This window comes from Hylobates moloch, unplaced genomic scaffold (assembly GCF_009828535.3).
Source record: "Hylobates moloch isolate HMO894 unplaced genomic scaffold, HMol_V3 SCAFFOLD_17, whole genome shotgun sequence".
In the NCBI taxonomy this organism is placed as follows: domain Eukaryota; kingdom Metazoa; phylum Chordata; class Mammalia; order Primates; family Hylobatidae; genus Hylobates; species Hylobates moloch.
Window position 1 is genome coordinate 60,531,829 of NW_026652292.1, and position 22,357 is coordinate 60,554,185.

General features: G+C 38.6%; 1 protein-coding gene and 1 pseudogene across 7 annotated transcripts in view; both read right to left on the minus strand.

Annotated features, from left to right (window-relative positions):
• The window catches only part of PI4K2B (phosphatidylinositol 4-kinase type 2 beta), a 72,385-nt gene that overhangs the window by 43,528 nt on the left and 6,500 nt on the right, over positions 1-22,357 (minus strand). For 6 of the 7 annotated variants that reach the window (XR_009210469.1, XR_009210468.1, XR_009210470.1 and 3 more), the window contains exons 2-9: positions 19,516-19,670; positions 16,726-16,926; positions 15,338-15,469; positions 12,814-12,967; positions 11,080-11,147; positions 7,541-7,640; positions 2,697-2,830; positions 2,074-2,133 (exon numbers count right to left, since the gene is read on the minus strand). Coding sequence is in view for 2 of the 7 variants with exons in the window: in XM_032135251.2 (XP_031991142.1) it covers positions 2,074-2,133; positions 2,697-2,830; positions 7,541-7,640; positions 11,080-11,147; positions 12,814-12,967; positions 15,338-15,469; positions 16,726-16,926; positions 19,516-19,670 (1,004 nt within the window). In the remaining 5 variants the exon portion in view is untranslated. The remainder of the gene's footprint in view (positions 1-2,073; positions 2,134-2,696; positions 2,831-7,540; positions 7,641-11,079; positions 11,148-12,813; positions 12,968-15,337; positions 15,470-16,725; positions 16,927-19,515; positions 19,671-22,357) is intronic. The other variant, XM_058430048.1, reaches the window with a different exon arrangement.
• LOC116457174 (U2 spliceosomal RNA) lies at positions 21,356-21,450 on the minus strand (annotated as a pseudogene).

A 22,357-nucleotide genomic window follows, 5' to 3' on the forward strand; every position in this document is an offset into this window, starting at 1 on the left:
TCAAGGAGTTCATAGAAGAAACCCAGAATAAGATCTCCTTTTCGAAAACTTCTGTCTCATCACAGCCCTTCTTTAATACTTAACTTCTAACTGCTCCAATCCTTTCCTTGTGGAATCTACATTCTAGTGTTTAAGGCCCTCTATACTCTGGCTCCATCCTATTTCTTGAGCCTTCACTTAACTACTTAAAACTCATGACTACATTAAGCACTGCATAAATGTGACGGAGCAGAGATGCATGAGCTAATAATCACCTGTCCCTTTTCACCGAGCCCTGGCCTTCTCTGCAGAGCAAAACTCCGTGACAGCAGAAGCTTGGTTTTGCTTACTGCTTTGTCTCCAGTGACTAGTTGCCAGCACTAGTTCTGTCAATAAATATTTGGTGAATGAATGAATGATTATCTGTGTAATTATATGTACTTGTTAAAGCTGTATAATATAATAATGAGTGCAAAAACTTGACCCATTTCTTTGCTACAGGTATTGTGGAAAACAGCTACCTTAAATTAAATGTATATTTTAGGAAGAGAATGTTAATTTATAAGACACTAAAACACAATGTTTACAATATAATTTATTTATGTTTCAAGCTTTCCTTTTGGAAGAGAAATGCCATTCATAGAGTCCAAGAAGCAGAAGTCATCTGAGAGTGAGCCCAGCCTGCAGGTCCGCATCAGCAGACTTAATGCCGTGTACTTCTAACCTTTAACTAAAGGTGAGGAGGGGCTGGGCACGGTGGCACACGCCTGTAATCCCAGCACTTTGGGAGGCCGAGGCAGCTGGATCATGAGGTCAGGGGTTCGAGACCAGCCTGGCCAACATGGTGAAATTCCATCTCTACTAAAGATACAAAAAAATTAGCCAGGCATAGTGGTGCATGCCTGTAATCCCAACTACTTGGGAGGCTGAGGCAGGAGAATCGTCGCGGAGAGGACTGAGTTACAATTAGTTTTTTTCATGTCACAATCGACACTCAATCTTGGTGACATGGTTATTCAGTGACTGCTCTAGCAAAAGCCAAACACATTCTGCAAAAAAAAAAACAAAAACAAAAAACAAAAAAATACATTCCACAAACACACACACACACAAAATAGTAATCTACTGGCAACAGAACTTGGTACTGAAATGTCTAAGTGAGTGGATCTGAGGGGGAAAAACGTAGTGATGCCCAAGAAAATAGCTATCAAGGCTGGGCGCGGTGGCTCACGCCTGTAATCCCAGCACTTTGGGAGGCCGAGGCGGACGGATCATGAGGTCAGGAGATCGAGACCATCCTGGCTAACACGGTGAAACCCTGTCTGTACTAAAAATATAAAAAATTAGCCAGGCGTGGTGGCGGGTGACTGTAGTCCCAGCTACTCTGGAATCTGAGGCAGGAGAATGGCGGGAACCCGGGAGGTGGAGCTTGCAGTGAGCTGAGATTGCGCCACTGCACTCCAGCCTGGATGACAGAGCGAGACTCTGTCTTAAAAGAAAAAAAAAAGAAAATAGCTGTCGAAATGGGGACAAACAATTCATAGCAGGGGAAACACTGAGCTAAATAAACAGTATATAACAAGGTCAAAAATACCTAATTTATAGAGGGAAGAAACTATTTGAATCAACTTCATTTCTTTTTTTTTTTTTTTTTTTTTGAGATGGAGTTGCACTCTTGTTGCTCAGGCTGGAGTGCAGTGGCGTGATCTCGGCTCACTGCAATCCCCGCCTCCCGACTTCAAGCGATTCTCCTGCCGCAGCCTCCCAAGTAGCTGGGATTACAGGTGCCCGACACCACACCCAGCTAATTTTTTTGTATTTTTAGTAGAGATGGGGTTTCACCATGTTGGCCAGGCTGGTCTTGAACTCCTGACCTCAGGTGATCCACCTGCCTTGGCCTCCCAAAGTGCTGGGATTACAGGCGTGAGCCACCGCACTCGGCCAAATCAACTTCATTTGTAATCATCTGGGCTATTTTGGTTCAGCATAAGAGGTAGTATTAAAAATTCCATCTCCAGATCACAGTGGAGAAAACAGCTGACTACTGTTTCAAAGAGACTTTTTTCCTTATAAACAAATAAAAAGGTAACTTACCTGACCCCTCATCACAGACATCTGACTTTCAAAAGTGCCCTTGTCAAATCCTTTGTCAGTCTATTACAGAAAGGAAAAAAACAATTCCCAAAATAAAGACTTTGATATAAATATTTAAAAACAGATAAACTCTCCAACTCAGCAAATAAGGCCATTAAAAAGCTTTCCTAATTGATAAAATAAAACAAAAATATTTTTACCTGAGGTATTTTTGTATATCCCAGAATGACATGAACAGACTTATTTATTTGTACCCCAACTTGTTTCAGAAAGGATTTAGTATGACTTTCCAGCCAATGAATTTAGGCTTTTTAAGAGAACTAAATCATAGCAGGTCACCAAATATGTATTATAATTTATAGAGTCTTCTTGTAAAAATTGAACTTTTGAAGAAAACAGCAAATTAAGTTTTAATGTAGTCTCACTTCAAAGAATGCTCATAGTAAGTATAGCTTTATGAATCTATGCTCCTGTAAATAAAACTGCTAATTCCTCTCTGTCCTGTCAGGTTTTATGGCAAGCAGCAATACAAGAAATAGCAAATTGCAAATCAGCTCCATTAAGCAGTTTCTTCTATTTTAAGATTTCATTTTCTGCAATAATCAAACTAAGCATTAACTTACCTTAAAAAGTTCATAGAGATCTTCACATAAATCTTGCACAAAGTTCATGTCAGAAATATATGGTAGAATCAAGTTTCTTATTTCTTCAGAAAAAGGAACTTTTGCTTGAGGAAGCCAAGCCCAGTGAAATGGATCTAATAGAAAAAAGCATTCTCCTAATCAGTGGTAGGAAATGGTTTATTTAGACTCACATTTTTCCCAGTTCTTTCCTATAACTCCTAGGTTCTCCCCAAAAAAGGACAGGATAAGAACTTGATCAGAGTAAAACTACCCACTGCAATCCAAATTACTCAGATTTGGATAGTCAATTCAGATAGTAAACTAGTAATGTCTCTGAGTTTTAGACAGTAGAGAGCAAGAGTTTGGATAATGAATCTATCTCAATAGCTCTATTGAGATTGAGATACAATCTATCTGGTATCAATCTATCTGGTCCCTCAGTTCAGAAACTGATGAATACCTATACTTTGTACACAGCCTCAGATTGTTTTTATTATTATATATTTTTAAGAGAATGGGTCTCACTGTGTCACCCAGGCTGGAGTGCAGTGGCATGATTACAGCTCACTGCAGTCTCGAACTTCTGGACTCAAGGGATTCTCCCACTTCAGCTTCAAAAGTAGCTGGGACTACAGGTGCATATCACTGCACCCGGGCACAGACTGAATACCACAGCTGAGGTCTGCCTAGCCTCCACAGCTACAAATCATCAGAAATTGACCACTTACTTGTACACAGAAGATGTTCTAAACTTTGAAATCATTAGGAGGTAAATGGGTGAGTCATTTTAAGAGACAAAAGATCCATGACTCTGAGCTAACTCTAATTCCCCCTCAAGAAGACCATTAAATCTAAACTACGCCAGGACTAGAGAGATTTGTACAGGTATAATCTTCTAGAGAGGGTGCATATTCAGATTCCTGCAAGAGTGTAAGGTTTTTGACATGATCATCCACAGAGCTACTGTGAGCATATTCAATGAGAATCTCCAGCTTTGGTGGATCCTACCACTTTGAAAGCCCTGAAGAAGAAATCTGCCTTTGGAGTCATTCCTCCTCAGTCACCCAGGCTGGGGTGCAGTGGCACAATCATAGTTCGCTATAGCCTCAATCTACTGGGCTCAAGCAATTCTCTCGCCTCAGCCTCCCAAGTAGCTAGGAGTACAGGAGCGCGCCTCAAAGCCTGGCTCTCACTTCTTGATCTATCTCATTGCACACAGTAGGAAGGTCACTTTTCATTCTAAAGAAAGCATTTCCCCTGGCTCACATCTCCTTGTAGGTAATGTCCAATTTTCTTTTTAGTTTTCCCTGAATAATTTCATAGAAGAAAGGCCTTTATTTTTCATCTGCCTCTACATTTCATCCCAACACTCAACTTCTAGTACTACCATCTAAACACTCTCTCCTAAGGCCACCAGTCATCAGACCCAAGGGTCTGTCCAAAGGCTCACTTGCAGTTGTCATGCTACTTAATCTCTCTGTAGCAGGTAGCACTGTTTTCTATCATCTCCTTTATGAAATTCTCTCCTCTGTGGCGTTGGAGATACCACTCTAAGTTTGTCTTCTGTCTTGTAAGCTACTCCTTCTCTCTTTTGCTAGTTTTTCCTCCCCTCTTTCAATGTCACTGTTACCCCTGATTCCACACTTAGTCCTTTCTCTTCTCTATTTAAGCATTCATAAAACATTCACTGAATACTTATGTACCTAGCATTGTGCTAGGCAATAGTGTTTGTTCTCTGATTTTCCTCGGTAATAGCAAACACTACCATGGCTTCCATCAACAAGATGACAGTTTGAAAGCTACTTCCTCTCTCTCATATCCCAGAAAACAAAAAAAAAAGAAAGAAAAAGAAATAAAAACTATATCTCCACTACCATGGCTTCCATCAACAAGATGACAGTTTGAAAGCTACTTCCTCTCTCTCATATCCCAGAAAACAAAAAAAAAAAGAAAGAAAAAGAAAGAAAAACTATATCTCCACTACCAATTCCTCTTCAAGCTCCAACCTTTAATCCCCAACTGCATGTTTGGTAAAATTTCCTAGATGTACCCTTTAAACCCTTTACAAATGCAATTTGCATAAAGGTTCCAAACCATTAGGAGAAAATAATAAAATGGAACCAAGACATTTCAAATCAGTTCAATAAAAGACAGGACAAGCAAAAAAGACAAATTACAATTCACGCTTAATAGGAAAAAAATAAGATGGCAGGAAAAGCTTAAGCGTATCAGTAGTTTATTGAGACTTAAACTACAAAGTGCACCTATTAAAAGACTCAGACTGGGTTAAAAAAACAGCTAAGTATTCTTCATAAGTCATATATCTAAAACAACATGATAAAAGTTAAAAATAAAAGTAGATTAGCTGAGTGTGATGGCATGTGCCTGTAGTGTCAGCTACTCGAGAGGCTGAGGCAGGAGGATTGCTTGAGCCAGGAGTTTGAGGCTGCAGTGAGCTATGAGCACGCTACTGCAATCCAGCCTAGACGACAGAGGGGGACCTCATCATTCATTCACACATGCATAAATGTAGAGAATAATACCAGGTATATGCTAACAAAATGAACGGAGGTATAACAATGTTACAGAAAACCAAATAAGAAAAGCAAAAACCACTGAGGTATACACAAAGTGGGATATATTTCACACTGATTAAAAAAAAAAGAAACCACCAGGAAGATAAACCACTGGACCTCTACACATGTGAAATACAAAGCAAAAAATGCATAGAAATTGAAGAAAAAACGACAAAATCACAATCACAGTGATCATTAATTTCCTCTTAAAATTAACAGATTAAATAGTCAGAAAATAAGTAAAGGATATGATATGACTAACAACCTTTAGGTTAGCAGACAGAATTTTGTCCTCATTCTTTTCAAATGCTATCCTCTAAATAGGCCATATATAGGATCACACAGAAATTACTAACAAAGTGCAAAACAGAATTTACACAGGCCATATTCACAGATCACAATGCAATAATGCTGGAAAATAACAATGAACAGTTTCTTAGAAATAGTAATAATGGACAATTAAAATAAGCTGACATAGAAATTTTAAGATCATACAAAATACTTCTAAATTATTCCTGTCAAAAAGAAAGTCAGAAAATATGAGTATGTAAAGCAGAGCCATAAAGTACCACCTGTGCAACCCGTGATTTAGCCAAAATGATACCCAGAGGAAAATATGAGGCCTAATATGCATTTATAGGAAAGCAATATAGCATGAACATAACAGGAGAAAAGAATAATGATGGAAAACATAAATCTGTAAAAGAAAAAGCAAACAAACTAAAAGCCTGATCTATAAAATAAGAAGGCAATTATCTGGGGAAAAAGAGCATAAATAATTAAATAAATAGAAGGGCCAGTGCTTAACAATAGACAAATCTTTGGCAAGCCTAATGAGTAAAAGGCTCACTAATAAATTGAAGGAATTTAAAAGAGACATATCATGGATACAAAGAATTTTTTTTTTTTTTTTTTTTTTTGGTGAGACGGAGATTTACTCTTGTTGCCCAGGCTGGAGTGTGATGGCGCGATCTCGGCTCACCGCATCCTCCGCCTCCCAGGTTCAACTGATTCTCCTGCCTCAGCCTCCCGAGTAGCTGGGATTACAGGCATGTGTCACCACACCTGGCTAATTTTGTATTTTTAGTAGAGACGGGGTTTCACCATGTTGCCCAGGCTGATCTCGAACTCCTGACCTCAGGTAATCCACCCACCTCGGCCTCCCAAAGTGCTGGGATTACAGGCATGAGCCACTGTGCCCAGCCAGATTTTTTAAACATACTATATATTTTTTATTTTATTTTTGAGACAGGGCCTTACACTCTGTCACCCAGGCTGGAGTACAGTGGTACCATCTTGGCTCACTGCAACCTCCACCTCCCAAGCTCAAGTAATCCTCTCACCTCAGCCTCCCAAGTAGCTAGGACTACAGGCATGGGCCACCACACCTGGCTCATTTTTGTATTTGTTGTAGAGATGGGGTTTCGCCATGTTGCCCAGGCTGGTCCTGGACTCCTGAGCTCAAGCGATCTGCTAGCCTCAGCCCCCAAACTGCTGGGATTACAGGTGTGAGCCACCATGCCTGGCCCATATATTTTAAACACATACAAATATCAGAAAACAACTATAATAAACTCCCACGTTAATTCAATTATTACCAATTTTTTTGCAAAATTGGCTTTATTTATCCCTCCTGGTCCACACCACCACAACTATTTTAAGGCAAATTACAGACATCATTTCATTTAACTCCCTAAATACTCAATGCGCACAGAGGGAATTTTTTTAATTATAAGAGAATTCTAATAAAATCTATACTCATAAATTTAAAACTCAAGAAATCATGGAAAATTTTAAGCAAAATAAAAGTGTCTAAAACTGGTTCGAGAAGATGTAGAAAACATAATCATTTACCACAAGAGAGACTGGGAAGCAATTAAAGCACTACTCCCTAAAAATGAGTTCAGGTGGAGGGCAGGCCTAAATTGTTTTATAAGTGAATACAACCAAAAACATAAAATATAGTTCTACCAAAATATTAAAATAATTTCAATGTTATGTATTTTTTAAAAACTGAAACACTACTAAACTCATTTTCCAAGGATAACACAAAACCTAAAAATCAAAACCAGTCATCCCAGAATAAGCAAACAATTCACAGCAAGACCCTGTAGTATACATTTGCATCCCTAATGCCTAAAACTGAGCCTTAATGAATAATCATATTTCATCTACTTTTTCCTCCGCTATGGTATCTGTAAATTTTTTTCCCTTCTCATTCTGGAAAAAAGGTAATTATAGACTCTACAGAAGGTTCTAAATACTCACATGCTCTCCATTCATCAGGATGTTTAAAAGGAAATGCTAGACCATTATCAATTGCAGCTATTTTAATAAGGAATTCTTCATCATCAATCCATTTTGATTCCTATAGAGTAGAAAAATGATATGTTGATAAAAGAACCTATATAAATATTCCCAAAGGATAAATTATTTATAATAATTATTGAGGTTTAAGAACATATTCTCTCTGAAGAGCCTATAAAAATTAACAATGTTACCAGAAAAAGTACAAATTCACACAGGAATGGAAGAGACTGTCTGAAAAAATAGTGTATTTCCTAACCACTATTTTAAAAAATTTGATATTATACCATTACTCAGTAATGGTTTCAAGTTTTTTCTCTTTAAAAGGCTTGAAAATATTGTGACTTTAAAAAGTGATGTTCTAGATAATTTACTGCTAGATTCATTGCTTAAATGTATGATGTAAAATATTACTGATTTTTTTAAACACCTTAATAAAATCACTTTTTTTTTTTTTTTTTTGAGACAGAGTCTCGCTGTCGCCCAGGCTGGAGTGCAGTGGCGCGATCTCGGCTCACTGCAGGCTCCGTCCCCCGGGGTTCACGCCATTCTCCTGCCTCAGCCTCCGGAGTAGCTGGGACTACAGGCGCCCGCCACCTCGCCCGGCTAATTTTTTGTATTTTTTAGTAGAGACGGGGTTTCACTGTGTTAGCCAGGATGGTCTCGATCTCCTGACCTCGTGATCCGCCCGCCTCGGCCTCCCAAAGTGCTGGGATTACAGGCGTGAGCCACCGCGCCCGGCCATAAAATCACCTTATTAAGACCTAGTCTTTCTTAGGGTCCCAAAGAAATAAATCAAATACAAAATGTTTCTAAATGAACTCCTGCAAAGACCATAATTAAATATAATAAGACCTAGTAGAAGGAACCTCAATATATTCTTGAATGTAGGTGTTAGCGTTTGGCTGTGTCCCCACCCAAAATCTCACCTTGAACTGTAATCCCTGTAATCCTTATGTGTCAAGGGCAGGACCAGGTGGAGGTAATCAGATCATGGGGGCAGTTTCCCCCATGCTGTTCTCCTGATAGTAAGTGAGTTCTCATGAGATTTGATGGTTTTGTAAGCGTCTGGCATGTCTCCTACTCGCACTCATTCTCCTGCCGCCCTGTGAAGAGGTGCCTTCTGCCATGATTGTAAGTTTCCTGAGGCCTCCCTAGCCATGCAGAATTGTGAGTCAATTAACTCTCTTTTCTTTATAAATTACCCAGCCTTGGGTATTTCTTCATAGCAGTGTGAGAATGTACTAATACAGTAGGCCGTTCCTAACTTCTGTATTCTTCCATAACAGAAATAAAGATCTCAGGAGAAAGAGGGTTTTCATGTTAAAGAGTATTTCTGTGGAAGGTAATTTATCAAGCTGAACTATCTTTAGAGGTAATTATTGTGAATATGTGTTTTATTTTATCACGGTGGTTCACATGGCTCTGATGTTAACTTCGTATTTTTGGAATTGCTTTACTTAGAAATTAAAACAGAATAAAGTTAAACGTGTGTGTTTTTTAAAGAAAAAAGAGTATTCTGATTACTTAAAGACAGATGGCCATTACTAAGTGGCCTAGATACAATAACAAAAAGTAAAAAAGAAAATTTTTAATTTAAAAGCAATACAGCATTAAATTAAAAATTAACTTTTTAATTTAAAAGTTGAGGTATGCCAACTTTATTTCTTTTAGTTTATATTAAATGTCTTACACCTCATTGAAAGTGCACAAAATACTTACAGCTAAAGAATTTTCAACAAAATCTAACTGCTCAAGATATACAAATAAAATAATTTCGGGAGCTTATGTTATTTAATTATCTTTAATTTTTTTATTTTTTTGAGACAGGGTCTTGCTCTGTCACCCAAGCTAGAGTGCAGAGGCACAATCACAACTCACTGCAACCTTGACTTCCTGTGCCCAAGCAATCCTCCCACCTCAGCCTCCCAAATAGCTGGAACCACAGGTTTTTGCCACCATGTCTGGCTAATTTATTTCATTTTACTTTTTCTACTATCTTAAAGTCTTTTATCCTTAAGTGGCACTTAAAAAAAAATTTTTTTTTAATTCTTTGTAGACACAGCGTCTCAGACTCCTGGACTCAATCATGAGCTTATACATATGTGCATTTATGTTTGTATTTTAAGCCCGTTTCTGCTACAACTACCATTTATTATTATTTCTACCATTCTTTCCTATTTACAACTATATTAAGGTATAATTTACACACAATTAACTTCTTATATTAACAAGTACAATGTGATGAGCCTTGACATATGTGAAACTTTCACCCCAAAGTTTCCTTGTGTCCCTCTGCAGTCCAGCCTTCCCTCTACCCCAAGACCAGGCAACTACTGGTCTGTTTTCTGTCATTAGAAACTAGTTTGCATTTTCTAATTTTTAAATATAATCATACAATATGTTCTCTTTATGTGTAGCTTCTTTCACTCAGCATAATTTTAAGTTTCATCCACGCTATTATATCAAGTTTGTTCCTTTTTATTGCTAAGTGCTATGAATATATATTTTTAAATATCCTTGATAAACATTTAAAAGCACAAACTTTTAAAAATGATGCAACAGCTTTAAGTCATTACTTAGAACATAAATTATAAATATTGAAGAAATATTTTTAATCACTTAAAACTTTCCCAAATGTACAAACTGTTTTAAACTTGTAAAAGTGTTCTGAAAAAAAAAAAACTTACGTAAATATCTAAAACTTGAACTTGGTACTCAAAGTCGATAGCAATTACTCTAAAATCTATAACTCTGATATCAGTGTTGAGGCTCTATGCAGTCTATTATATATGTTAAAACCAGCTTCTTATAAATAGCAAAAGTATTCAATACTTTTTTTAAGTTCAGTGGACATGATTCACAGGTTAAGCACACGTCATTTATTAGGTAATACTGTATTATCTAATACTGAATGAAAGGACTCAGAAGAAAGTGAATTAGTAAAATATGAACATGGTGAACAAAAATCCCAGAAGCCTTTATTACATAAAAGCAAAATATGGGGATTCTATATATTTCTCAAACTCTAAAAAAGTACTAGGCAGGTATTATTCTTCTATTCTAATATGAAATAAAAAATAAAGCTGCCCAACAATTAATAAAAGAAAAAACAGAACTGGCTGGGCGTGGTGGCACACGACTATAATCCCAGCACTTTGGGAGGCCAAGGCGGGTGGATTGCTTGAGGCCAGGAGTTCGAGACCAGCCTGGCCAACGCGGCAAAATCCCATCTCTATTTAAAAAAAAAAAAAAAAAAATCAAGAATCAAGAAATGCAACGTAAACAAGTGACGAAAATAAAAAGTGTGAGAAAAACAGAGAAAGTAGATTTAAAAACCAAAGATTAAGTGAAAGAAGGAGGAAATGGTGAAGAATAACTTAAAGGAATCTTTTACAGAAATTGAATATATATATATAATTCACAAGTTATACACAATTATATACATATGTGTGTGTGTATATATATATATAAACATATAAAATTCTAAATTTCCTTACCTTATGATCAATTTCCTTTTCACATTTCTGCTTTTCGTATCTGACTAACCAATTATCATTGCCCCTGTCTTTCAAAACAAACAAGAAAATGTGTTACTTCATTTCTAGGGACATCATGGCTTAATATCAATGAGAAAAATCTAGTGATCTCCTGATTTTTTGAGACTTTCACTGGTTATCCGTAGCATATTAAAGGTCACAATTTAACACAAAGAAACTAAAAAAAAAAAAAAACAAACATAAATGTGAGCTAACATTTATTGAATATTTTCTCTGGGCCGACATTGTTTTAAGTGCTTAGTATGCAATAATTCATGTAATCCTCAAAACTACCCTGTGAGGTGATACAATTATTAAATCAAGGTTATTAAAATCAAAGAGCTTTTCTTCACTTTAGGAAGAAAAAGCATTAACCCCTATTTCTAGGCAAATTTCTAAGCAGGCTCACCTCATGTCAGCATAGAAGTAGACTACAAATATATATATATATATATACACACACATATATATATATATAAAAATTAAGAAAGTAAATCTGGAAAATTATTTGATTCTTTTCCAAAAACTAAATAAGAAAACATTTTGAACCAGTAGTTCTCGAACTTCAGATGCATCAGAATTACCTGGAGGGTACCTTAAAACCCAGCCTGCCAGCATCCACTTGCAATTTCTATTCCAAAAGGTCCAGGTCTAGTGTCTGAGAAGATGCATGTTTAACAAATTCTCACGTAATGCTGACCCTGACAGTCCAGGGACCCACAGTGGGGAGCCCCTGCTTTGAATAATCTACATCAAGCTTATCCAACCCGTGGCCTGCAGGCCGCATGCTGCCCAGGATGGCTTTGAATGTGGCCCAATAAAAATTTGTAAACTTTCTTAAAACATTATGCGATTTTTTTAATACTTTTTTTTTTTTTAAGCTCATCAGCTGTCATTAGTGTTAATGTTTTTTTTTTTTTGAGATGGAGTCTCACTCTGTTGCCCAGGCTGGAGTGCAGTGGCGCGATTTCGGCTCACTGCAAGCTCCGCCTCCTGGGTTCACGCCATTCTCATGCCTCAGCCTCCCAAGTAGCTGGGACTACAGGCGCCTGCCACCACGCCCGGCTAATTTTTTTTTTTGTATTTTTAGTAGGGACGGGGTTTCACCATGTTAGCCAGGATGCTCTCGATCTCCTGATTTCATGATCCACCCGCCTCGGCCTCCCAAAGTGCTGGGATTACAGGCGTGAGCCACCGCGCCCGGCCAGTGTTACTGTTTTTATGTGTGGCCCGAGACAATTCTTCCAGTGTGGCCCAGGGAAGCCAAAAGACTAGACATCCCTGGTCTACATCATTGCTCCTTTATAGCACAGGAAAAATTAAGAGTTTAGTGTATTTATAGACTATACTAAGAGTTACATAATGTCAAAATAAACACCTAACATAATTTATACAATGAAGCCTTAATTACTCACATTATGCAGATAACATTTCCAATATCTGACTTTTCCCTACCCCTAGGAAATTCCTCCCTAGGGGACAGGAACTGATCTAGGAGCCTGCTATTAGTCAGAATCTATCCCACACAGGATGAATTCTGCCCAGGACAGTCCATACTACATCTGTTTGCCAAGGCAGACAGAGAAAGTGGCTTCAAGACTTCTGCAACAAAAGTTTACCGCTTTGATTTGGATAACAAGAATATAGTTTGAAAATGAACAAGATTTGAGTGAACAAGTGAGAGAACTTCAATACCTGTATTTCTGATGATGTAATCCAAAATAACTAATCTTTCAAATTGTGACTGAAATTGTTTTCTAATATTCTCAGGCAAAGGGTCAGCTTCAAATTTCCTAAGCCAATATTCAGCCTCCTTGTAACCTTCAACAAATAACTGAAAGGAACCAATCTATAATTTTAAGAACTATAGTTAGAAAAGAAAGTACAAGAACAAGGGGATTAATATTTATATTTCTCAGCAGTACTGTCAAAAAATATGTCATGTAAACACAATAGGAAGACTTAACACTAATTTAGATAAGCCACATTTATCAAGAAAACTATTTTTATACACTAATTTTAAATAATCACGTAAAGAATACATAGCAAATAAAAAATGCTTACCCCTAGACTTTCAAAGACCATAGCAGCTATTTTGGGAAAATTTTTAAAAAGAATAAACATTTGTCTTCAAGGTGACACTCTGAAAAAGAATGCCATTTTTCTAAAAATATTCATTAAGATGAATTTAATTATGGAGGCCAAATTTTAAACCTATCCTGCTTATTCAATAACAATGCAATTTTATCTTACTGAAGAAACTTTTCCAGATTCTTTTCATGACATAAAATACAGTAAATAATTTTTTTCTTTTTTCATTTTTGTTAGTTGTTAGACTCTTTCTTTGAATTCTAAATAAATTATCTTATTTTAAAAATAGGATGAGGCCAGGTGTGGTGGCTCACACCTGTAATCCCAGCACTTTGGGAGGCTGAGGCGGGTGCATCACTTGAGGCCAGGAGTTTGAGACCAGCCTGGCCAACATGGTAAAAACCCTGTCTCCATTTAAAATACAAAAAATTAGCCATGTGTCGTGGCGCACGCCTGTAGTCCCAGCTACTCAGAAGGCTGAGGCAGGAGAATCGCTTGAACTCGGGAGGCGGAGGTTACAGTGAGCCAAGATTGCACCATTGCACTCCAGCCTGGGCGACACAGTGAGACTGTCTCAAAAAAAAAAAAAAAAGGACAGATTCCTTAACCACACAGATTAAATGCCCTGTCTTAAATTTTAAAGAACAAATCTATTAATCATAATATTGATAGTGGTTTTAAAAAAGTCCTTTCCTTGAAGATATGACCATTTAAGAAGGCATTTTGTTACTAAGATTACTAGTTAACAGTAAACAATTCGTTGGAGAAGGAAATACAAATTTAAGTAGCACGTGACAAACAGGTAATAAGTAACCCTAGTTTGCTTCAAAAACATAAACAAATCACCACAAAGAAAATCTGCTTTTTATTCTAACACTTTATGTTTTTGTTGTTGGCATGAAATTTTAATGACTTCCTAAAAGTGTTCTTTAAAATACTTATAACTAAGAACTAGTAGTCACAAATATGGAAATAACATCCTCCTTTAGTCACACTTATTTCAGCATGTCCGAGGAAGAACAGGCCTTTTAAAAACTTTCAAACTTCCTGCCCACTTTGAGTAAAATTTATCTTAAAAGTTAGGTTAACAATTAATTCCTACTGAAATTCTTTTTATCTAGATAAATGTACAGAAGCAAGAAAATCATAAGCCAAATACATTTCTAAAAAATAAATCTTAAAGCTTTTTCTAGAATGCATTTCCCATTAACCCTCTCTACCCTTCTTTAGCTGGCTGCTCATCATCCCTCAGGTTTATTTAAAGGTGATAAGAAAAAAGAAAATCTAATGTGTAGTAAGTAAACATAGCTGCTACCATTTACTTAACCTTTACTATGTACCAAGTAGTTGACATGAATTTCTTAGTTTTATCCTCACAACAACCTAAGAGGTAGTTTTTGTCATTCTCATTTTATAGAAACTGGGGCTTAGAGTAAGGAACTTGGCCAGGCACAGCGGCTACCACCTGTAATCCCAGCACTTTGGGGAGGCCAAGGCGAGAGGATTGCTTCAGCCCAGGAATTCAAGACCAGCCTAGGCAACATGGTGAGACTCTGTCTCTACAAAAAAAAAATTTGTTTTAATTAGCCAGGCGTGGTGGTGTGCACCTGTGGTCCCAGCTACTCAGAAGGCTGAGGCAGGAAGATTATTTGAGACCACGACGTCGAGGTTGCAGTAAGCCCTGTTCACAACACTGTACTCCAGCTGGGGCAACAGAGTGAGACCCTCTATCAAAAAAAAAAAAAAGAGAGAGAGAGAGAAAGAGAGAGCGAGTAAAGAACTTGCCCAAGGTCTCAGAGCAAACTAGCAGAGAGGCTGGGATTAGGTCTGATTCCAGACCTGTGGTTTTACCCATTACTTTATAAGCCTTTCATGCAACCTCTTCCTGGAAACATGTCCCATCCCTCTAAACTGGTTTAGGCATCCATCTATCCTTTTAGAGCTCCCTGAGCTTACCATCGTCTCAACAGCTTTATATTACACTGAAATTACCTGTTTACTATAAGCTCCTGGAAGATGAAAAATCTGTGCTATAATATCCACAGCTAACAGCACAACGCCTAGCTCCTAGAGCTCTGGATGTATGTGCCCAAATGCCCTCTAAATAAAGCTTATCAGAGAAACTTACCTTAGGAGGGAGTCCTATCCTATGAAACTTTCTACCTACTTTTGGCACTTTTTCTAAAGCATACTTTTTGCCTCTTGATTTTGCACGGTCAATCGCATTATAGTTAAATGTCTCACTGACAAGCCAAACCACCTAGAAACATACAATTTAGAAAAATGGTTAGAATTTGCATTATAGTATCTCTTTTAATATACACCATGAAACGCACTCTAATGATGAAAATTAGCAAAGTTTAACCCTGTAATAAAGGCCCCAGAAAATCTAAAACAGAAAAGCCAGGGAATTTTGCAAAGCCTTGTTAAATGAATGGCATGTATTTCTTTCTGAGAGTGGTATAAAAGCCTTTTAGAGGCCTAAAATTTGCCAGTGGTCAAATTAACAGCATTAAACTGTAGACTTAGGAATAAACATTTTAAGGAAGAAGGCTTCAAGTAAAAATTTAGAAAGGATGCCAGGTTAGCTGGGTGCAGTGGCTCACGCCTATAATCCCAGCACTTCGGGGGGCTGTGGCAGGTAGACTGCTTGAGCTCAGGAGTTTGAGACCAGCCTGGGAAACATGGAGAAATTCCATCTCTACTAAAAATACAAAAACTGGCTGGGTGTGGTGGTACACGCCTGTATTACCAGCTACTCAGGAGGCTGAGGTGGGAGGATCACCTGAGCCCAGCAGGACAAGGCTGCAGTGAGCCATGATGGCATCACCACACTCCAGCCTGGGCATGAGACCCTGTCTCAAAAAAAAGAAAAGAAAAGAAAGGATGTGGGTGCCAGGCACATGATGGTATGTGCCTGTAGTCCCAGCTACTCAGGAGGCTGAGGTGGGAGGATCACCTGAGCCCAGCAGGATGAGGCTGCAGTGAGCCATGATAAAGAGAAAAGATGTGGGTGCCAGGCACATGATGGTATGTGCCTGTAGTCCCAGCTACTCAGGAGGCTGAGGCAGCAGGACTGAGTGAGCACAGAAATTTAAGGCCAGTCTGGGCAACACAGCAACACCCTGTCTCTTAAAAAAACAAAAAAAGAGAAAAGAAAAAAATTTTGTATAAAGGCTGAAAGGACAACAATAGTAGTCTTTAAGCACATTGGTTATCTCTGCCTTCAGTAGGATCTCTGGATCCCCTGATAATTTCCTGCCTTCTGAATGCTAGCTCTTTATCCTCTTTTTGTTAGCATCGTCAGATCTCACAGGGACAAGACTCATTCCCTTAAATACTTTGTGGATCTACACTAGAATCAATTTACTAGTTACCAGTCACTCATGACTCTGGGACTACTACCAAAAAAGGGGCTCCACTTTAGGTTCTATCATTAGGAATAATTACTGAAATAGTCAGATATAAGCAGGTTGTAAATTAAGAGTCCATGGTTAAAAATAAAGTCTGGCTTACCTTTGTTTTGGGTACAATGCTCAGATGAAGCTTGTTGTCCACAAGATAGGCACCTGCTTCAGAAAGGTACCCCTGATTAGGAATCAGGCAGCCTCGGCCAAAGCAGCAAGGGCAGCAGACCTTATGGACATATTTGGTCCATTTTGGATTGAGTTGACCATAAGGCTCTTCTGATTTGGGTTTAAACACACCAATAATTTTCTAGAGCAAAAAAGTAAGAATCTTATTAGACTTTTTACATATATAATCACCCATAAAATGCATTCTAATAAATTGCTTTCTACTGCTTCCCACCACAGATGTAGGCATAAATCCTCAAACTATTAAGAGAATTTATAAACCTCAAATATTAAGAGATTTAGTTCCAATCACATTTTCATATTCATTCTTATTCAACAATCTAAAATCAAGAGTTTTCAAACTGTGCTCTGACAAACCCTGGGAAGGTGAGAGCAAGGCTCCAAGACCCCATGCCACTTAACCAGATTAACTCTAATTTCACCTGTTTTATATTGCTGGACTTCCAAGTTAAGAAACAGTTTCACTGGGCTGGGCGAGGTGGCTCACACCTGTAATCCAGCACTTTGGGAGGCCGAGGCGGGCGGATCATGAGGTCAGGAGATCGAGACCATCCTGGCTAACACAGTGAAACTCCGTCTCTACTAAAAATACAAAAAATTAGCTGGGCATGGTGGCGGCTGCCTGTAGTCCCAGCCACTCAGGAGGCTGAGGCCGGAGAATGGCATGAACCCAGGAGGTGGAGCTTGCAGTGAGTGGAGATCGCACCACTGCACTCCAGCCTGGGTGACAGAGCGAGACTCTGCCTCAAAAAAAAAAAAAAAAAAAAAAAGAAAGACTTTCACTGATTTTTAAATGTTTCAAAAAACCACCATTCTAGGTCAAACAGTGTTATTCACTATTAAATATCCACATTACATGTTTGCTGTTTACTTTCCCCACATTAATGTACATTCTAATAAGGCAGGGACTTGGTTTGTTAGGGCTGCATTTCTAGTACTCAGAACAGTACCTGATGCACAGTAGACATTCAAGTATTTGTTAAATTAACTAATCCAATGACAAAAACCACCTCTAAAATACAAAGATAACGATAAGATACACTGTACATCCATGCTGTCAGATTCTCTACCCTAATTCTTTTCCAGTTATTTTTTCAGGAACGAATTTAAAGTAAACTCTTGGCCAGGCGCGGTGGCTCACACCTGTAATCCCAGCACTCTGGGAGGTGAGCAGATCACATGAGGTCAGGAGACCAGCCTGGCCAACATGGGGAAATCCCATCTCTACTCAAAATACAACAATTAGCTCGGCGTGGTGGCGAGCGCCTGTAATCCCAGCTACTCAGGAGGCTGAGGCAGGATAATCGCTTGAACCCGGGAGGTGGAGGTTGCAGTGAGCCGAGATTGTGCCACTGCAGTCCAGCCTGGGTGACAGAGTGAGAATCCATCTTAATAAATAAATTGATTAATTAAATAAAATAAACTCTCTCCTATTAAAAAATCTTTTTTTGCTCATGAATGTCTAAGTCTCTGTACTCCTATTGTTTGATACAATATATTCATATTCAATTTAGAAGCTCAATTATCCTTAGACAAGAACAAATCTTACTATAATTTTAAGTATATAATTGCTTTATAACACAATAAATACAATGCAATAAGGTCTGAGTCACTAGTAAAAAAGTCAACAAGATCAAATTAAGAAATCAAGCTTAGAATAAAGATTGAGAGATTGACAGTACCTTCAAATACATTTTAATCTTAAAAAGGGATTATGCTTTAAAATCATTTTAAAAATATAACTTCTATCTTTGCAAAAAAAATTGGGTGAAATTATAAACGTTATTTCCCCAGAGAAAAGAACTGCTCATTATGCATCATTCAGAAAGCTTTTAGAAAAAATAACATATTTTTGAAAAATTCTAGACTAAGTGGAGCAAAGTGCCACATCAACTTCTCTTTTCCGCTTTAGAATCATCCTGTGGTTCATTTCACTTTCACATTCCAATACTTTCAAGCTTCAGATTGCTGAGCCTCCTTCTGCGGGTAAAATGCCAGAAAAGGTATTCACATACCTTTGAAAAAAATCAAGTACTTTGGAAATGACATTAAACAAGTTTTGAAGGTTTAACCTTCCACCGTGTTTGACTATTAAGGTTATAGACTTCCATAAGATAAGGAATTGTGAATATATATACTCAAAAAGGCTACAGCTGAATGTGGGTATTCAATAAATGCTTGAAACCAAGTATAAAATAACAAAATAGCAAACTGTGACTTGAAATGATTAGCTCTGTTTCTAAACACTAGAGTGCTTTAGTAAAAGCAAAACATTGAGGGCGGGCACAGTGGCTCACACCTGTAATCTCAACACTTTAGGAGCCAAAGCCGAGGTTTGCTTGAGCCCAGGAGTTCAAGACCAGCCAGGGCAATACAGGGAGACCACCATCTCTACAAATAATTACAAAAATTAGCCCAGTGTGGTGGCACGCAACTGTGGTTCCACCTACTCGGGAGGCTGAGATGGGAGGATTACCTGAGCCCAAGTGGTCAAGGTTACAGTGAGCTATGATTGCACCATTGCACTCCAGCCTGGGTAAGAGAGGGCGACCCCATCTCAAAAAACAAACAAAAACTGACCTTTATTTTGGAAAAGAGGTTACAATCAGACTTAATAGGAAAATATCTTTAGAAACTCATGATGATTTCATATTTAAATTAGTATTTACCAAAGTTGCCATTACATATAGTAGGTCTGTGAAATTCTCACCCTCTTAGGATCCTTCACAAAGTAACTTCCACTTGAACCTTGAAAGATTCTTTCTGGAAAAATTCCAACTTCTATTGCTTGTTCTGCTCTCAGTATAATATCAGCAAATTCTGGGTCATCCAAGAATGCATTCATCTCTGAAGTACCAGTAGTTACTGCATTAAGAAGAAATACCAGCTATGAGAATGCTCATGATATGGGCCTGTAATATGGATTAGCTTGCTGGTATTAGGATATAAGGTACAGAAAAATGTAATCAAGATTTGTATAGACTGCTCCAATCCTCCTTCCTCCCCACTGCCTAACAAGCCCCACTTCTCTTAAATTTCCAAATAATAACATGGGGGCGGGGGCAGGCACAGTGGCTCACGCCTATAATCCCAGAACTTTGGGAGGCTGAGGCGAGTGGATCACTTGACGTCAGGAGTTCAAGACCAGCCTGGCCAACACGGCAAAACCCTGTGTCTACTAAAAATACAAAAAATTAGCCAGGTGTGGTGGTGGGCACCTGTAATTCCAGCTACTCGGAAGGCTGAGGCGGGAGAATCACTTGAATCTGGGAGGTGGAGGTGCAGTGAGCAGAGATTGTGCCACTGCACTCCAGCCTGGGCAATAAGAGCGAGACACCATCTAAATAATAATAATAATAATAATAGTAACAACAACAACAACAACATGGGAGGAAGTTCACTGTTCATTAAAATAATACTAATACCTCTCATTTCTTTGAACTTCCGTCCTGCAATGATTCTATCCTCCATCCTACTTCATCCTCTAGTTCCCCAATCATATCTCGGATCTTGTCAATACCAGTAGCTGCAACCTCACCACACTTTCAATTTCAAGCACCTCCTGTCTTCCCAGTTCAGTCCCTCTGGCACTCCGAGTCCCAATATTCTTCTGCCCTGCTAGAACCTACAAAGGACTGCTCCCACACGTCACTGAAATTCTCTCCCTTCACGTCCTTGCTTCCCTCCTCCTTGGCCAGCTTAAATTATGTTGGGTCTTCACAAAATCAACTCTTTCTTTCTCCCCTCATCATGGTCACCTGCAAAACTCCCAGTCCTGGTTAAACCCAACTGTCTACCAACTCCATGCCTGCACCAGGGCAGCAGAATTAAAGAAATGCACACGAGCCAATTTCTCTCCTCAAATTCCCAACACCTCCTCTTCCATCCTCTCAGGAGAGGATCTAGCTTCTATTTCATTAAGAAATAAGCAGCAATCACAAAATACTACGACCAGCCCCCAGCACTGCATTTATTACCCACTACTTAACTTTGGAATGGCCCAGGTTCCATTCACGGTCCTCTTCTCTCCGTTACCAACACTGAGGACTCCCAAATTTCTAATTCGAGCCTGGACTTCTGCCCTAAACTCGACTACTGTATTCAACATCTCCACTTGGATGCTTAATAGATATCTCAAACTTTACTACCCAAAACTTCATTCTTCACCTTTACCATGCCTCCCAAAGGCTTCATCCCTGTGTTTCCCATATTGCAGTTGCTGGCACCTCCAAATCTTCCAGTTGCTTAGGTCAAAAACCTTATAATCATCCATGATCTCACACGCTTACCCTCTACATCCAATCAGCAAGTTGTATGGGCTCTACCTTAAATAAATACCCAGAATCCAACCACCTCTTGCCATCTCCATTCCTTCCACATGATTCAGGTTACCATCGGCTCTCACCTCGATTATTCTAAGAGCCTCCTAACTGGTCTCCCTCTCTCACCCAGTCCCTCTCTATACCTAACAGAGAAGCTAGTAATCCTTTTTCTTTGTAACTTTTAAGTTCAGGGGTACAAGTGCAGGTTACATAGGTAAACTTCTATCTTGGGGGTTTGTTGTACAGATTATTTCATCACCCAGGTATTAAACTGGTAAGAACAGATACTACACTTGATCTTAGCCAAAAGACCGAGAAGCAATCACCCAGGTATTAAGCCTAGTACCCATTAGTTACTGTTCCTGACTCTCCCTCCTCCTACCCGCCACCTTCTGAAAGGCCCTGGTATATGTTGTTCCCCTCTATGTGTCTGTGTGTTCTCATCATTTAGCTCCCATTTATTAGTGAGAACATGTGGTTGCTTGGTTTTCTGTTCCTGTGTTAGTTCGCTGAGGATAATGGCCTCCTGCTCCATTCATGTCCTTGCAAAGGACATGATCTCGTTCTTTTTTATGGCTCTTAAAACATACATCATGTCACTCTTTTGGACCAAGCAGCCCATTTATTTCCCATCTCACAATAAGTCCAAGTCATTATGACCCCCAAGACCCTTACCCAATCTCTAACCCACTTTACTTTTCTATTTAGCACTTGCCACCTAATCTACTGTGTATTTATTTTGGGTGCTCCAAGAAACCAGGAAACTCCAAGACAAGAGAAACTCCAAAACGAGGACTTATTTCACTGCTGTATCCCCGGAACTTACAGAACTTATTACGTTCCTGGAACATAATAAGCACTTAATAAACACTTGCTGAATGACCTTGCCTTGACCACACCTAAGGGTTATTACTGGTCCTTTAAAATGCAGAAACTAAAAATGGAGAACTAAAAATAAGAGAACTCATTATATAACCTTTTTTATTTAGCATAATTGAAGTACGTATGAAGTATGTAACTTATCAAGTTTTCATTTCAAATAAACAAATCAAAATGAACTCTTTCTTGAGGATTAGAACTATAAACCTAAACCTACCCATCTTTACCATATCTTATATACTAACCAGAATATTTTCTAGAAAAAAATAGATGTTCACTGGCCGGGTGCAGTGGCTCATGCCTGTAATCCCAGCATGTTGGGAGACTGAGGCAGGAGGGTCACTTGTGTCC